The sequence below is a fragment of the Cervus elaphus genome, chromosome 23, assembly GCF_910594005.1.
Source record: "Cervus elaphus chromosome 23, mCerEla1.1, whole genome shotgun sequence".
Taxonomy (NCBI): domain Eukaryota; kingdom Metazoa; phylum Chordata; class Mammalia; order Artiodactyla; family Cervidae; genus Cervus; species Cervus elaphus.
The window spans coordinates 64,400,534-64,417,316 of NC_057837.1; the positions used below are offsets into that span (position 1 = coordinate 64,400,534).

Genomic DNA, 16,783 nt, shown 5'->3' on the forward strand with positions numbered 1-16,783 from the left:
CATGTTTTGGAAGAATCTACAGACTATGAACAGTGTTCTAACTCTAGAAAGTGGAATGCAAGAGTATGTGTGAGGATGGAACATGTATCCATCTGTTTAAATCTGGGGGTTATTACTTTTGTAATTTGAAGACAGAGGGAAAAGAATCTATTGAGTACACTTCAAGTCTGAAGTTTTGTAACTAATGAACTAATACAGTTTTTCTGGAGGGCATTTTCACTATAGGTGCTGAAAAGTCTTAACTTTTTTATACTTTTTAATCACAGCAATTCCATTTCTAAGAATGGATCCAAAGGATACACAGATATAATCTAAGTTACTACTTTAAGGATGTCGATCACACTGTTGTTAATAAAAGAAAAAATGGAAATAGTATCTAAGAAGATAAAGTACACTACAAAAATAATATGTAGCCAATAGAAATAGTAATATAAGAGACTTTAATGTCATGAAAAGTAAGTAATAATACATAGATAATTTTTTAAAAAACAAGCTAGGTTACATACACACACACACACACATACACAAAAGCAAGCTAAGCTGACACACATAAAATTTTTAAATTTCCATATCAAAAGAGTTACATAGACCAAAAGACACTATAACTGAAAAGATAACAGCCTGGGAGGAAATATTTTTAACATGTTTAAGAGATTAAGGGTTGATAACTGAATAACTAACAATAAAGGCTGTAAAGGACAACAACAACCTATAAAAAAGCTAGTCATAAGAAATACAGTTGACAGATGAACATATAAAATGATACCTAGCCTTCATAATTCAATAAATTCAACTAAAACTGAGGGGTTTTTTGCCTGTCAGATTAATGAAATGGGTAAAAAATTGTTATGAAATGCAATTTACAGTATATTAAAATATTAAGTATTCCTATCTTTCGATTGAACATTTTCACTTGTCAGAATAAATGTTTCAGAAACATTACTATAAATGCAGAGATAAATGTATTAGGATATCCCTTACAGCATTGTTTGTTGTAACAGAAGAAAACCAGAAGGGAAACAAATCTTGATAAATTAGGGATTGGCTAAGTAAGCTATAATACACTCATACACAGAGTAATCTATAGGCATTAAAAAGAATGAAGTCAGTAATAAATTCTAATGGATAAAATACCCAAAATACAATAAAACAAAGTGCAAACAGTGTAGTAATCTATTTAGAGAAAAAAAATTGTCAGACATAGGAAATACACCCTGCCCATTATCTATCTCATACATTTGAAATAATTTTGTACTAACTAGCATACATTTAAAAAACATTTAAAGCATAGTAAAACAGTACATACAATATGGTCCCAATTCTGTAAAATAAAAAATATGCATCAATGTAAACATGTATAAAGTATTAAAAAATATGCATCAAATATTTTAATGGGACATGGGAGTTTGGGTAGTATTTTTCCCTATAATGAATATACATATTAATTTTCTTGTAAGAAAAAAAATAGCTATTAAAAAAAGTGAGGCTTGTAGCCTATTTTTAGGACTAGAACCACCACTGCTCCACCTTCCAAGGAGTTAGGCATAGCCCTTGATCCCCTCCCCTAACACTTTCCACCTTGTCTGTGTTCCCAGCTCAGCTCTGCTCTGAGGCAGGGTGTTTGGCTTATACTCAGTCTTTGCATCTTCCAAAACAGAGTCAGTGTCTCTAGATATCTGGCCAAGAATACCCAATTTCTTTGAGTGGGGGCTATTATATCAGAGACTCCTTCACTCAACAACCCCTAAAAGTCAACAAGTAAGTTCAGAGAGGAGAACTAACCATGGCTAATAGCAGATTCCCACCTAACACAGAGTAGTAGCAAAATTCATCTTTATTGAATGAGGGATTCCAGGGGCAAGCAGGTGAGATCAAGGGCAGCAACAGCAGGATTAAGTATAAAAGTATAAAACATAAAGTGCAAGCACTAGGGAATGTGTGTTCAGGGCTGGTGACCTTAGGAACATGGAGGTCGACCTCTTCAAGGGAATCTAGGCCTGGGGGGCCTGTGCAGGGCCCTTGGCTGCAGGTGGAGGTGGCTTGAATGGAGCCCAACCTTGGGCCCTGAAGTAGGAGACCAGTTGCGTGGGTACTTCTGCAAGTACAGTCTGCGCCAGTGCCTCTCGAGGGGCCTGCCAGAGAAGAGGGGCAAGTTCAGTGATGGGCCATAACGGCTTCATTTGTACAAGGCCGACATTTCACACCCAAGAAAGGATACAGAATCCAACACCTAACCCTGCCCCAGGCTCAGGTGAAGGGGTAAGTAGCCCCACACACATCAGGGAGAGGTGGAAGGCTGAACTCCCAGCTCTGTTCTATCCCCAAGCTTGCCCCTACTCACATTCTGGAAACGGCGGTAGGGCACAAACTGCACTATGTCACGGGCAGCTGCTTCCCCGGAGCGTGTGTGCAGGGGTCCACCATCAGCGTCCAGCTGCTCCATGGCCTCGAAGTCAGCACAACCCACACCCACGATGATCACCGACATGGGCAGGTAGGAGGCACGAACCACAGCCTCACGTGTGGCCTCCACATCTGTCACAGCACCATCGGTCAGCAGCAACAGCACGAAGTATTGCTAAGGGCAAGTCCATTCATATACTGAGGCAGGCCCTCTAAACATCCCAGCCACACATTCCCACACTGACAAGAAGTCTCTTGTTATACAGTCCTCAAGGGAGCACCCCCCTTCCTTGCCCACTACCTCCCATGACCCTCACCGAAGCATTCCTCTGATTTGCAGCCTGAGCTGCAAACCTAGCCACATGGTTGATGATGGGTGCAAAGTTGGTGGGACCATAGAGCCGAACTTGGGGCAGGGCCTGGCGGTAGGCATCCACAATCCCCTGGATGCCTAGAGAAGAAAGGCAAAAAATACCATAAAATACTGGGCCTCTTGGGGTTCTGCCAGCCCTGATGACACTTTATCCTGGCCAAGAAGATTTGGGAACCTGAGTACATTTCATTCACTCGCCCCTGTAACCAAAGGTTCTTAACTTTACCCTACAGATGAGAAAATTAGGGCCAAAGAGAGGAAGGGCATGTGCTCTGAACCACACCTTGAATTAAAATCCAGATTGGGGGAATCCCCTGAACAAATCCAGGCGAGTTGAGCATCAAATTATAATGCACTTAAAAAATAATGAATTATAATCCATTTTATAAAATAAGAATCCACAGACATATAATAGGCAAGGGAAAGCTATTAATAAATGTAGAAGAAATTATAGAATAATTTGACAATCAGATAATTGATTAAGGCAAGGATTATCAATGGATGCTAAAAGGTAAAAATTGATGAGTGATTGGATATTTATATAGTCTCAAAGTATCCTCCCAAAGGATGATGATTAGTTAAAAAACAAAAAACAGGCCCACTCACCCACAGTCAATTAACAAAGGAGGCAAAAACGTACAATGGAGAAAAGAGTCTCTTCAAGTGGTGCTGGGAAAGCTGTACTGCCTCAAGTAAATGAATGAAGTTAGAACACTCCCTCATACCATATGCAAAAATAAACTCTAAATGGCCTAAAGACGTAAATATAAAACATGACACCATAAAACTAAAAAGGAACATAGGCAAAACATTTCTCAAGGAAATAGGAATAAAAGCAATAATAAACAAATGAGAGACCTAATCAAACTTAGAAGCTTCAGTACAGCAAAGGAAACTATAAACAAGACAAACTACAGACTGTGAAAAAATGTTTCGAAATGATGTGACCAACAAGGGCTTAAATTCCAAAATATACAAATAGCTCATACAACTCAGTATCAAAAAAACCCAAATAATCCAAAAATTGGGCAAAAGACCTAAATAGACAAATCTTTAAAGAAAATACAGATGGCCAGTAGTCACATGAAAAGATGCTCAACATTGGTAGATGCTCAACATTGGTAATTATTAGAGAAATGCAGGGAATTCCCTGACGGTCCAGTGGTTAGGACTCTGTGCTTCCACTGCAGGGGGCACGTGTTTGATCCCTGGTAAGGAACTAAGATCCTGCATGCTGTGTGTTATGGCCCCCCATAAGTGAAGAACTGCAAATGAAAATTACAGTAAGGTATCACCTCACACCAGTCAGCAGGGCCATCATTAAAAAATTTACAAGTAACAAATTCTAGAAAGATGTGGAAGAAAGGGACTTCTTCTACACTGTTAGTGGGAATGTGAAATTGGTACAGCCACTAAGGAAACAGTATGGAGGTGCCTTAAAAACCTAAAAATATAGCTGCCAAATGATCTAGCAATCCCACTCCTGGGCATGTATTTGAAGGAAACACTAATTCAAAAAGAAACATACACCCCAATGTTCATAGCAGCATTATTTACAGTTGCCAAGACATGGAAGCATCCCAGATGTCCATCAACAGATGAATAAAGATGTAGTATATGAATAAAGCTATCTATGAAACAGAAACAGAACCACAAACATAGAGAATAGACTAGTGGTTGCCAAGTGGGAAGGCGTTGGGGGAGGGATGCGAGTGGGAGGTTGGGGTTAGCAGATTTAAGCTTTTATATACAGAATGGATAAACAAGTCCTACTATACAGCACGGATTACTATACTAAATATCCTATGATAAACCATAATGAAAAAGAGTATTAAATAAGAATATATATATGTATAACTGAGTCACCTTGGTGTACAGCAGAAATTAACACATTACAAATCAACTATACTTCAATTAAAAAATACTAAAATAAAAAATTGAGTCAAATAATTTTGAGAAAGATAATGGGTCTTAAACTGTTTCTTTAAAAAAACAAAGGGAATTCCCTGGTGGTCCAGTGGTTAGGAATCCACATTTCCACTGCAGGGTGCCTGGGTGTGATCCCTAGAAACTAAGTTCCCGCATGCTGCATGGCACGACCAAAAAAGAAAATACTTTTTAAATTAAAAATGAATAAAAATTAGTTAAATATGTATGTGTGTGTGTATATAAAGGAATGAAATATTGCCATCTGCAGCAACATGGATGGACCTAGAGATTACCACACTAAGTAAGCCAGAAAGACAAATGCCATATGGTATGTGGTATTCAGATTCCACTTATATGTGGCATCTAAAATATGATAAAAATGAGCCTGTATACAAAACAGAAACAGAGAAAATAAATTTATGGTTAACAAAGAGGAAAGAGCATAGTGGAACAGTAAATTAGGAGTTTGAGATCAGTAGATACAAATGACTATATATAAAATAAACAACAAAGCCCTCCTTTGTAACACAGGGAACTATATTCAATATCCTGTAATAAACGATAATGGAAAGAATATGAGTTTATATATACAAACTGAATCATTATTCTGTACATTAGGAACTAACACAACATTGTACATTAACTATCCTTCAATTAAAAATGTTTTAAATTACATATAAAGAAAAAAGCAGTACTTGTATAGTAGAGAAACCTGGTAGATTCCACCTCAATCAAATGATCAAAGTTAATACGACTGGTAAGAGGATAAATCAACATATGCCTCCGGAACATACAGCATGGCTTCTGTGGTATTCCCGCCAAAAATGCATAACTTGAATCTAACTGTGAGGAAATAGATAAACTGAAGGACATTCTACATATTAAATGACCTGTAATCTTAATAAAAGCACGGGTCAGATTAGATCAGGTCAAGTTTTCAACTTCAGCTTGTTTACGTGCGGGTGGCTAGGGAAACATGGGGTTTGGTCCTCCCTAGACAAAAGTACCCTGAATAGAGCTGCAAGGAGGCACCAATGCTTCTGCTGATGCCCAAATAAGTACCTGTGAGCCTCTAAGCAAAGATAATGATAATAAAACAGCTACCATAGTTTAAAGAGCACTTAGAATGTGCCAGGATTACTGCTTCAAGCTTAATATGCATCTTCTTAAAATATTCAATATCCTATAATATTTATTATGAAGCCAAAGCACACAGAAGCTAAGCAACTGGCCCCAAGTCACGTGATTATCAATGGCAGGACGAAGATTTGACTCCAGAGGCCTAGTTGTAAAATCCGCTCCTCTAGAGAATGGAGTCAGGTGTCTATCTCCCCACCCTCGTTCTCCCTTGCCCACACGATCTTGGCAGAGATTGGACAGATATACTTTATGCTGGAGGATGGGGGACTTACCTGCACAAAAGGGGTTACTGGGGTTGAAGTTCAAAGCAAATTCATGGGAAACCTGAGGGCAAGAATAAAAATGAGGTTCCTTCCCCATGACCACTTGTGTGCTAAGAAAAAGGGCACTAGGATATGTACAAAGCATTATTTAGGAGGTATTTAGTCCTGAGCATCTGTTGTATACATGCCTGTATGGATGAATCCCTGTAATTCCACATAAAGCTGGTTGCCAAGTAGCAAGTTTACCACATCCCCCCTGATCAGGACCATGAATCTAAAAACAGGAGTAGTGGAGGGAAGAACTCACTCACCTGCCAGTCAGGGGGTACCTGGGCCCCAAATCCAAATGCTGGGAACAGCTTGTCCCTGTGAGAAGACAGCAAAGGGGGGAAGAGGCAGTGAGAGGACTATGAGCCCAGAGGCTAACAGCATCTGCAGGGAGCGGCGATGAGCAAGGGACAAAGCTACTTACGAGTCATAGTCCTGAACCACACTGCCCACACTCCACAGTGCCGTCAGGTACTCATTGACCCCTGTTGGGCTCAGGTAGTGCAAAGAATCAGGCGAGGAAGGGTCTCCGTTGGAGCCTGTGAAGTCCACGCCCACCTGTGGGGAGGGAAGGAGGGGAGTTGAAGGCCATCTTCCAGCCCCAGATCTTTCTTCTTGCCCCTGATGAAGCAACTTACAGTGAAGTTGATTTGACAGCCTCCCATCACATAGTCCAGGAATGAATGCTCTGTTTCTACCTGCAGTTGAAACCAGGGTTATAGCTGGAGTGAAGGGATTGGGGTTGTGAAGCTTCTAAGGCTGGGTCACATGGGCTATTGTCTCACCTGACAAATCTTGACACAGATAGTTCCAGAGTTCTTGTAACTTTTCTTTTTCTGCTGTTTCTCAGGGTGAATACATTCAAACTCAGCCTGGTAAGGAAAGAAAAATCAGAGTAGAAAACTTCCAGAGCATCAGCCAGGATGGGAGCTGCCTTGTATTCCCTCTATTCCTGGGGCTGTAGTCCCTATGTCCACCTCAGTATCCCTGAGCCAGCACTCACTGGGGCTGCTTGCAGCTGAGCCAAGCTGGTGCGGAAGGTACCAATGAGGTCATGTGAACCATCACTGTCATAATCGGAGCATCGCACCTAGGAGGGAAGGTGTGTGTGTATGTAAAGACCAGGAGGCAGGTGGCAGGTGAGAATAAATCCCTCCCTAGACTCTGCCCCTACTCAGTCCATGCAGGAGGCAAGCTCCTCACCTCGATGGGTGTACTGGGGTCTCCCCCACAGAAATGTTGAAGGGGAACAGAGAACCGTTTCCAAGTAGGATTCAGGTTGTTCTTGATGACCTGAGGGTGGAGTACAAAGCTTCCAGTGAGCTCTGGGTTGGTATGTGGGGAGCTGCCATTCTTCCCCAGCCATATGCAGACTCCTCCCTGTCCTCCAACTCTTGGTAGTTACAAACCCCAGGAGATTCTCTCCTACCCCACCACACCCAATCCCAGGGGTCTCACACCTCTGATCTGTATGCCAGGTGCCATTTGCCATCACCCTGACGGAAAAACTCCAAGAACGGATCCGATTTTCCCAGGAAGTCCTGTCAATGTCACAGAGACTCCAGTCATAAGACTCAGGCAGAGACAAACACTATGAAATACCTCTGTCCCCTCCCACCCTCCCACCTCCAATACACCACCCCTGTCCGCTTAATTCTTGAGCCCCCAGGGCCTCCTTCCATACGCACCTTCTTATCCAGGTTTCTGGCTTCCACCTCCATGGTCACTACACGATTATCTTTCAACTCCTGAGCTGAGACCTAGGTAGGGGAGGCAGGAGACTGTATCGTCTCGAATTCCTCACTGATATGAGCACACTCCCACAACAAACCCCAGCCTTACCGTGATGGTCCCCCGCCCAGCAGGCTTTCCAGGCTTTAGCATCAAGGGCAGAGTTAGCATCCGACTGGATACAATCTAGGGCAGGGGATGGGGGACCAAGATCTCAGACAAGGTTAGGTCCTGTTGACCCCCACCTCCAAGTTCTAGGCTTTCTGGGTTATCTCATAGGGCTCTGACTCAACCTGTGTCTGAAGGATTCTAATCCTTGGACCTACACACCTGTCCCAGGGAACACTCAGCTCCTCCCAGGAAGTCATCGTCCCCCAGCTCAGGTGTCTTGTTGTCTATGTCATAGATGCCAAATCGGAGCTTTTGGACTGTTTCAAAGTGGTACTCAAGCTGCAGAGTCTTGGAGAACTCAGGGCTTGAGCAGTTCCGTACTCGCTCAGTCCGGCCAAGCTGTCGGCAGAAGCCAATAAGCATCACAGTCATGCACCTTCCACCCCTAAACAGTCCTAGCATCCCTCCACAACTTTAACCCCCATAGTCCTCCTTACCTCAGTCCAGTTGCCCCCTCCCACATCTTGTAAAAGGACACAGAGCGGGTCAGACTTGGAGCCGATGTCCTTGTCAATGAGGTGGTCACATGAAACAGACAGTTGAACCAAGGTCACGCAGTGGGCCATCTGGGGGGCGGAAAAGACACAGATCAGCCACCGAGGACCTTTCTCCACCTTTCCCTGACTGTAGGTCCCAACTTGTAAAGTCAGTCAGCTTCCACCAGGCAGGGCTGAGCCTGTGTCTTCCCCCATGACACCTAAGGAACAGAAGGCCCTATAGGTTCCAAACTCCTCCAATCCCCTTGGGTAGGCTCAGTGGGATGGGAGATGGCGATTACAGCCAACCCTGATCCAAGAAAAGGACAGTAAAATGCAGAAACAGTGTACTGGCCTCCATCAACAACTTTGACCCCAAACTAGTCCTCAGCCCCAAATTGGGTCCTAATCCCAATAATGCTCCCTGGACCTGGACCCCAAACTTGATCTTCTCAGAGACCAATCAATCTCACTCTGATGCCTTTACTGGCCTCAGATCAGACCTGAGTCCAACTTCTAAGCCCAACACTGCCCAAAATACAACTGTGATCCAGATTCTGCTTTCCAAAGTCTCTTCCTTCAGTGATTCCCCTCTAACCCTGGGGACCTACATCGTGAGGTAGAGTTATGATCCTCACACTGATTCTCCTAGCCTCTAATCAGCTGTTCAGGTCCAGCTCCTATTTGCACTACCTAGTCCAAGCCTATCATCTCTCACCAGCCTTACTGCATCACCTTTGAAGGTCTCCCTTATCCTACCTATGCCATTCCCACCTCCACTCATCCTCACACCAAAGGTTACTCTCAATACAGCAACTATGGTGACCCTGTTAAAACATGGGTCATGTCACACTGCTACCAAGACCCAATAAAGATTTCCCATTCCTTAGAAAAAATCCAAACTCTGCGTTGGCCTACAAGGTCATGTAGTGGTAAACAATCTGCCTGCCAATGCAGAAGCTGCAGGAGATGAAGGTTCAATCCCTGGGTCAAGAAGATCCCCTGGAGGATGGCAACCCACTCCAGTATTCTTGCCTGGGAAATCCCATGGACAGAGGAGCCTAGTGAGCTACAGTCCATGGGGCTGCGCAGAGTCAGACACCACTGAGTGACTGCACACACACACAAGCAGGCACTAACAAGGTCTTGAAAGATCTAGATCTGACCTGACCCCTCTTGCTCATTCCGTTCTGGCTACACAGTCTGCTTGTCATTCCACAAATATGCTTGTTTCCACCTCAGCACCTAGAAGCTTCTTCCCTCCTATAATCCACATGGCTTTCTGTTGCCTTACAATGTCTCTAGGTCTCTATTCAAAATCATCTTCTCCATTTTGAACGAAAAGTTTCTCCTTTTCTGGCCATTCTGAAATTTCAACTCTACTACTCCTGATACATCACATACTTATTTCCTGCTTTTTTTCTCCTTAGTATTTATCACTAATATACTGTACATATTTATATGCTTTGTCTTCCCCATTAGAATGTACACTCCATGAGGGAAGGGATATTTATCTGTTCTTTCCACTGCTCTATCTCAAGCACCTAGATAATATTTATAATATTTGTCAAATGAAATCTGAAAGGCCATCTCTAGCCCCTGCTCCCATCTTAGCCAGGTCTAAACTGACTGGTCAAACAGCACCAAAGCATCTCCAATTCATCCATCTCCTTTACTAGAAACACTATTTTATTGCATGGATCACCATGACGTCCATATAAACCCATTTTCCTAAGTCACCATAACAGTTATCCTCAGACTCTTCACTAACCCTCTGTCCCTGCTGACCAAGACACCTGCAGACCATCTGTGCCAAGAGTGCAAACGAGATCAGATCCCTCACCTAGCCTCATCTAGCATTCCAGGTTTCCGAGCACTATACCCCAGGATGCCTCCAGCCTCAACCTCCTCTAAATCGACCCTGAAGTCAATCCCTCGCCCAAACCAGCCCATAGTCAGTGCTAGTCCCATCTTGGTGTCCCACGGTCTCCATCTCAAATGCTGTTATCAAGCAAAACTGGAATGATTTTTAAGAGTTCAATCTGTTTCATAACACTGTCCCTCCATAGCATCTGAGCCTCTGCTTGAATGCATCCAATGACGGAAAACCCACCACTCTTATAATTCAATTATCAGTAAGTCCTGCTCCATCAAGTTCTAGGCATATCAACCCAAGTGAATTCTCACTTCTACACATTCCTATTTCTTCTTCGGTCTAAAATTCAACAAGAAAGCTTTATTTCATCTCCCTCTGAGAACCATCTGTAACCTGGAAGCAGTGAACCCCAAGCTAAAATCTGGAGAAATAGCCCTAGTTCTTTTGAATATTGCCACCAAAATGTGGATTTTAGACTTCTGACCAGAAGTCACTGCTTTACAGGTTCCCCTAGGACAGATCCAGAGAACGACACATACTCCCTAAGGGAATGGGACTGTAACTTAACCCCAGGTCATAACTGGACCCCACACTTCTCACTTTACATGTTCTCTCAGGCAGTGTTTGCATAGTACAGAGACAAAGAAGAATGCTGGAAAACATGAGACAGCTTAAAAGTCTATCCATTAGGTGGTGACTAAGTAAATTATGGTAATTAGTCAATGGAAGGCTGAGCAGCAAGTAAATAAACAATTAAGGCAGAAGTATATTGGTATCATATGAAAAAATAAAGTTGCAAAAAATGCTAAGAAAAGTTAACCCCATTTCAAACTTCAACTGTATGTGTATATACAATAGATTTAAATATATATGCAAAGTAAATACAATCACATTAAAAAATGGAAGACACACCAAATAAATGCAACTTTTAGGTACACCTCAGAGGAATGGAATAAAGGTGAGAATTTTACATACTCTTATAGACACTTCTAAACAACGACCTAGGTGGCGTAGTGGTAAAGAATCTGCCTGCCAATTCAGGAGACGCAAGAGACACAGGTTCGATCCCTGGGTCAGAAAGACCCCCTGGAGAAGGAAATCACAACCTACTCCAGTATTCTTGCCTGGAGAATCCCATGGACAGAAGGGCCTGGCAGGCTACAGCCCATGGGGTCACAAAGAGCTGGACACAACTGAGCAACTCTCATGCACAGACACTTCTATATTATTTCAATATTTTAAACTACTTTGTATTTTTTAAAGGGACTCAACTTTTTCCCCCAATCCGCTCCTCCAGGTCCTCCTGACAATATTCTAACCCCAAAGCCTCTACACACTTTCCACATAACTTCAGACCTCTTTGTTTCCTGCCTCCTGTTTTTTCATCCTATCAGTGTCTTACCTAGTCATCCTTGATGCCACCTTTCTGAAAGTCTCTACACTACCTAGAAGCCCTGTATATATCTGCTCACGGCCTTTAGGTTCAAAGCCTAATTCCCCAGCATAGCCACCCTGTGGCGCAACTCCAGAGGACCAATCTATACAGAATTAAGTAACTGTGTAATATGATGATTTTGCGTCTATAATGCAACCTTCAAAGCTTTTTTTGACTGTTCTACCGCCTGTCATTCCACCACCCACCCAACTAGTCATTGAAGGCTATTTCTTGATCCTCAAACACACACACACAGACACACACACATGCTGATACCTCTGACTTTCTTCCCCAGCAAATGCCTTGTCATCCATGGTTATGCTATGACATTATTCCTTTCTGAAGTCTTGCCCACCTTCCCCACGTTGGACTTCTCTCTTCTGTGGATGACTGCAGCAGTTTCTTCACCAGCTTTTCCGTATGTACATGTGCACACATGCACGCACACACACACAAAATTCGTCAGCCAAACAGAAACCAGTTCATGCCATTTCTCTGCTTAAAACTCTGGAATGGCTTCCAAAATACTCAAAATAAAAAAAAATCCATAGTTCTTACCACGGTCTACAAGGCCCTGCAAGACCTGACCCTCACCTAACTCATCATCTTATTCTGTACCTTCCAGACAGATTTAATTTCTGATCCACGTACACTCAACATCCATTTCATTCCTCACTTCAGGGTCTCTGCACTATCTTCCCCCATATGAAAGTGTTAGTCGCTCAGTTGTGTCTGACTCTTTGGGACCCCATTGACTCTAGCCCCCCAGGCTCCTCCATCCATGGGAGTTTCCAAGCAAGAATACTTCCCCCATATATACTCCAGAAAATAAATAAGCTATATTAGAGTAGGAACTATGTCTGGTTTGCCTATCTCTATATGTACAATACCTACAACAGTACCCATCCTATAGTAAGAACTCAGCAAATATTTAGTGACTTAATGTTGAAACCATTATATCAGAATCTTTACTTCTGTCTGTCTACCTACATAATATGGCCTCCTTGGAGCTAGGGGTAGGTATTATTTCTGTATCCTTAATACTAGTGCTTAGTTGGTACTCATAACTATTCACTGATTAAAAGGTACATGTGCTTCTGCTCAACTCAAACTTTCAGGCCTTTTCCATTTGAACTAATGTCCAGCAGTAACACAGAAGTTGTACTCTTCTACAACTAGCCTTTAAAATTTAAATGCAGGACTCCTAGAACTCAATGTTAAATGACAAGTCAATTTAAAAAATGGGTAAAAAAAATTCTGATCAGATATTTCACAAAGGAAAACATATGAACTGGAAATAATCAAAGGAAGAAGTCATTAACAGCACTGGTTACCAGGGAAATACAAATTAACACCACAGTGAGATACTATTACCTACCCGTCACAATGGCTAAAAGTAAAAAAACTGACAACTGCCAAATCTTGGCAAGGATGTGAAACCCTCACACGGTGTTAGTGAAGGTGTTAAAGGTACTGCTTTGACGGTCTGGGAGCTTATTAGAAAACCAAACACATACCTAGTCTAAGAGCACCCACATCCTAGTCTTTTATCCAAAAGAAATAATATCCAAAAGAAATAAAATCATTACGTTCACAAAAAGACTTGTAGATGAATGTTCATGGCAGCTTTATTCGTAACAGCCAAAAATTTGAAACAGCCCAGGTATCCATCAGTATAAGAATGGATAAACAAACCATAGCATGTTTGCATATGTAATAGAAAACTACTCAGCAAAAACAGAAACAAACTATTCATATCTGCAACATGAATGAGTCAGAAGCATAAAATGCAGTTACACTCTATCAAGTTTTAGGACAGGCAAAAACTATCATGAAAAAAAATTCAGAAGTGTTTGTTCTTCCCCTGTTCCCCAGGGGAAAAGCAGTTATTAACTGTGAAGAGACAGAAGAGAATTCTAGGGAGAATGTAAGTTCTTTAACTAGATAGGAATGTGAGTCACAGGTGTATTTACCCTTTTCATCTAACGGTACATTGAAGTTATATACATCTTATTATATGTAAGTTTTATCAACTCCCTGTCCCAAAACTCATAAACTATATTCAACTCAAGGCATACTGAAATGTTTATGGGTGAAGTATGCTGACGCTTGCAACTTCTTTGAAATGCACCAAAAACTAAAATGATTTATGGAATGGATAGATGTAGTAAAATATGGGAAAGTTTAAACTGTAGAATCTAAGCGGTAGATATATGGGAAGTCACTGTGTAATTTTTTCAACTTTTCTGTTTGTTGAAATTTTGCATAATAAAACGCTAGGGAGTGGGAGGAAAACCGAAGGGGACTTCCCTGGTGGTCCAGTGGTTAAGAATCTGCTTTCCAATGCAAGGAACAGAGGTTTGATCCCTAGTTGGGGAACTAAGATCCCACATGCCACAGGGGAACGAAGCTTGTGCGCCACAACTAGAGCACCCGTTTGCCACAACTACTGAGCCCGCATGTTGCAATGAAAGACCTGCATGATGCAACAAAGGTCCTGTGTGCTGCAACTGAGACCTGATACAATCAAATAAATTTTTTTTTAATTAATAAAAAAATGTTAGCGGAAAAACTTAAATGGAAGACTACAGGTTTATTCCTGATAAAGACTTTGCGTGAACTCTAAGAGTTATTAGCAGCAATTAACTGTGGTGGTGAGATTATAGACAACAACTGGACTTGTTACTCTTCCCCTCTATAACTTCTTAAAGATCCCAGAAAAAGATGCTTTTGATCTGAGTCAAACACATGGCGGGTAAGGAGCTTCCTCTTGTGCCAGGCCTCAATTTCTGGTAGGCCAGAGCCTTCTATTTTAGTCTGTTACCAAAACCACCTTCTTCACAGCTGGTCCTATTCTTGTTTCTTCTCGGCCCAGACTAAAACCGCAATCAGAATGCTGTGGGCCCGTATCTGTCTCAGAAGCATACAGGGCTGGATTTCATTCTGAGAGGTCAGAGCTTCCTGGATAACTAGTTTTGTTTTTTCACAAATCTGATTTTTACTTTCTCATTGGAATTAGTGATTCTTATAAGCAAATTTTTATAACGTGGTTTTCCATCCTTTGAGTCATATTCCCTTCAAACTTTCAAATGCATGGGATTATTATTAATCTCTCCTAAATCCTGTTTATCTCCTTTAAATTTCATTTCCAAGCCTGCCCGTTTGGAAATCTTCTAGTCCGTGCCACTCTTCTATCTCATATCCCTTTAACATACTTTACACCATGGGATGTTCAGTATTCTTTACAGGACTGGAATTCTACAAAACTTTATAAAATACAACATTTAAGTGAGTCAATAAGAGTCTCAGGAATTTTTTCATTTATTTTTGCAAGAGATCTGGCAAATACTCATCAGGTCTTTTGTGTACTTGTTTCTGAATCAGCACATCTTGTCTGGATGTCTGTAATCATCTTCTAACTGGTCTCCCCATTTCCACTCTAGGTCCCTTCCCATCTGTTTTCTATGCTGAAGTCAGAAATCTTTCCTGACTTCAACCAACAAAACGCAGCTTCTCACAAACCTATCAAAATGTGTCATTTACTTGCATACTATCTATTCCCCCTACCAAATTATAAATTCAACAGGGGATGGACCAGATTTGTCTTATTTCCATTCCAGTGACTCATACATAGCAGGCGCTTTACAAATAACTGCTAAGTTAATGCTAAAAGAAAGGAGTGATAACTTCAGGATCCTCAGAAATAACCCAAATAAAGCCCTGGCCTGCTGCTAAAGCCATCAAGGGAGAAGTGAGCAGTCTAGGAACATCCAATACAAAAGACTAGCTTGTTCTCTCTGTGCACCCACAGTTCACATCTTTCCACCTGGGGAATTGCAAATGGAAACAACTGAGTGTTCAGCAACAACTTTTTCTGCTTTTGCTTTCCACCACTTGGGAGTCTCATTCCCTTCACTTGCCCTTGTAGATCGCTTTCCTCTGCTTACCCCATCACCAACCAGACTTAGAGCTTCCCATGCCTCATACCCTGACAGGATACTTTTCCCACTGCTCCTTAAAGAAACTATACTCTCAAATTTTTATAACTTAAAATTCACATGTTAGAAATAAAAAGGAACTGAGTGATCATCTGATTCTCAATTTAAGACGAAGAGGAAAGGTGTGATTTGGCTAAAGAGACATACATGGATAAGTAAAATGAGGACTAGAACTCAAATATGCTGACTCCCACCTAGTCCCAAGACTTTGGGACTTTCTCCACCGAAAGAACCTTCCTTCTTCTATTAATAGCAATATGATATAGTGGGCAAGAGTATGAGTTCTGCAGTGAAGTGACCAGGCTCCAAGTACTGGCTTTACTCCTTTCTAGCCACGATGAGATACTACTACACACCCACCAAAATGATGTCTCACCTATGCAATTTGGGCAGAATTCTTTTTTACTAAGTCTTAGGTTCCTCACATGTAAAGTGGAAGGTATTTCTATTTCTAAAAAAAATAACATCATAAATAACGTATGCAAGATGCTTAGTACAGACTCTGATACTATTATTACCAATAAACGTTAGCTGTTAATATTATCCTTCAAGTCCAGCTCTCAAATGTCCCCTTGTCATGATCTTTCCAGCACTCAACTTCTCACTCTGGACTACTATACTTGATCCACACCACAACCATACCCTGTCAATGCTTCCAGCTCCTGGCCTGTCAATGAAATAACAAGTTTCTTTAGAAGACACTGCTTCAGTGTCTATGTCACAGGGCACAGACCTGAGCACACAATGGGAATTCAAAACACCTGAGGGAGGCTTGCAGTAGTGTGCTGCGGCAGGCTTGTATAGTTTACAAGAGAGGACTGTAAATGAATTTTCTAAGTAGGCGGCCTCATTAAAAGTTTGAACCACAGAAACCAGGCAAATGCTAAAAATCAGGGCTTCCCTTCCCCGCTGTGAGCCAGTTAACTAGCATTGTTGACAG

At 41.8% G+C, this 16,783-nt stretch overlaps 1 protein-coding gene across 8 annotated transcripts in view; it reads right to left on the minus strand.

Annotated features, from left to right (window-relative positions):
* Window positions 1-419: 419 nt before the first annotated feature.
* Window positions 420-16,783, minus strand: part of CPNE1 (copine 1) — a 37,771-nt gene continuing 21,407 nt past the window's right edge. For 7 of the 8 annotated variants that reach the window (XM_043882734.1, XM_043882737.1, XM_043882735.1 and 4 more), the window contains 15 exons: window positions 8,496-8,624; window positions 8,218-8,397; window positions 7,999-8,073; window positions 7,845-7,916; window positions 7,617-7,697; window positions 7,360-7,449; window positions 7,160-7,246; window positions 6,942-7,028; window positions 6,795-6,854; window positions 6,581-6,714; window positions 6,420-6,474; window positions 6,118-6,169; window positions 2,721-2,854; window positions 2,342-2,578; window positions 420-2,132 (listed from right to left, as the gene is read on the minus strand). In XM_043882734.1, the coding sequence (XP_043738669.1) occupies window positions 1,992-2,132; window positions 2,342-2,578; window positions 2,721-2,854; window positions 6,118-6,169; window positions 6,420-6,474; window positions 6,581-6,714; window positions 6,795-6,854; window positions 6,942-7,028; window positions 7,160-7,246; window positions 7,360-7,449; window positions 7,617-7,697; window positions 7,845-7,916; window positions 7,999-8,073; window positions 8,218-8,397; window positions 8,496-8,624 (1,614 nt within the window). In that variant the 3' untranslated portion in view covers window positions 420-1,991. Of the gene's footprint in view, window positions 2,133-2,341; window positions 2,579-2,720; window positions 2,855-6,117; window positions 6,170-6,419; window positions 6,475-6,580; window positions 6,715-6,794; window positions 6,855-6,941; window positions 7,029-7,159; window positions 7,247-7,359; window positions 7,450-7,616; window positions 7,698-7,844; window positions 7,917-7,998; window positions 8,074-8,217; window positions 8,398-8,495; window positions 8,625-16,783 lie in introns of those variants that run through there. The other variant, XM_043882731.1, reaches the window with a different exon arrangement.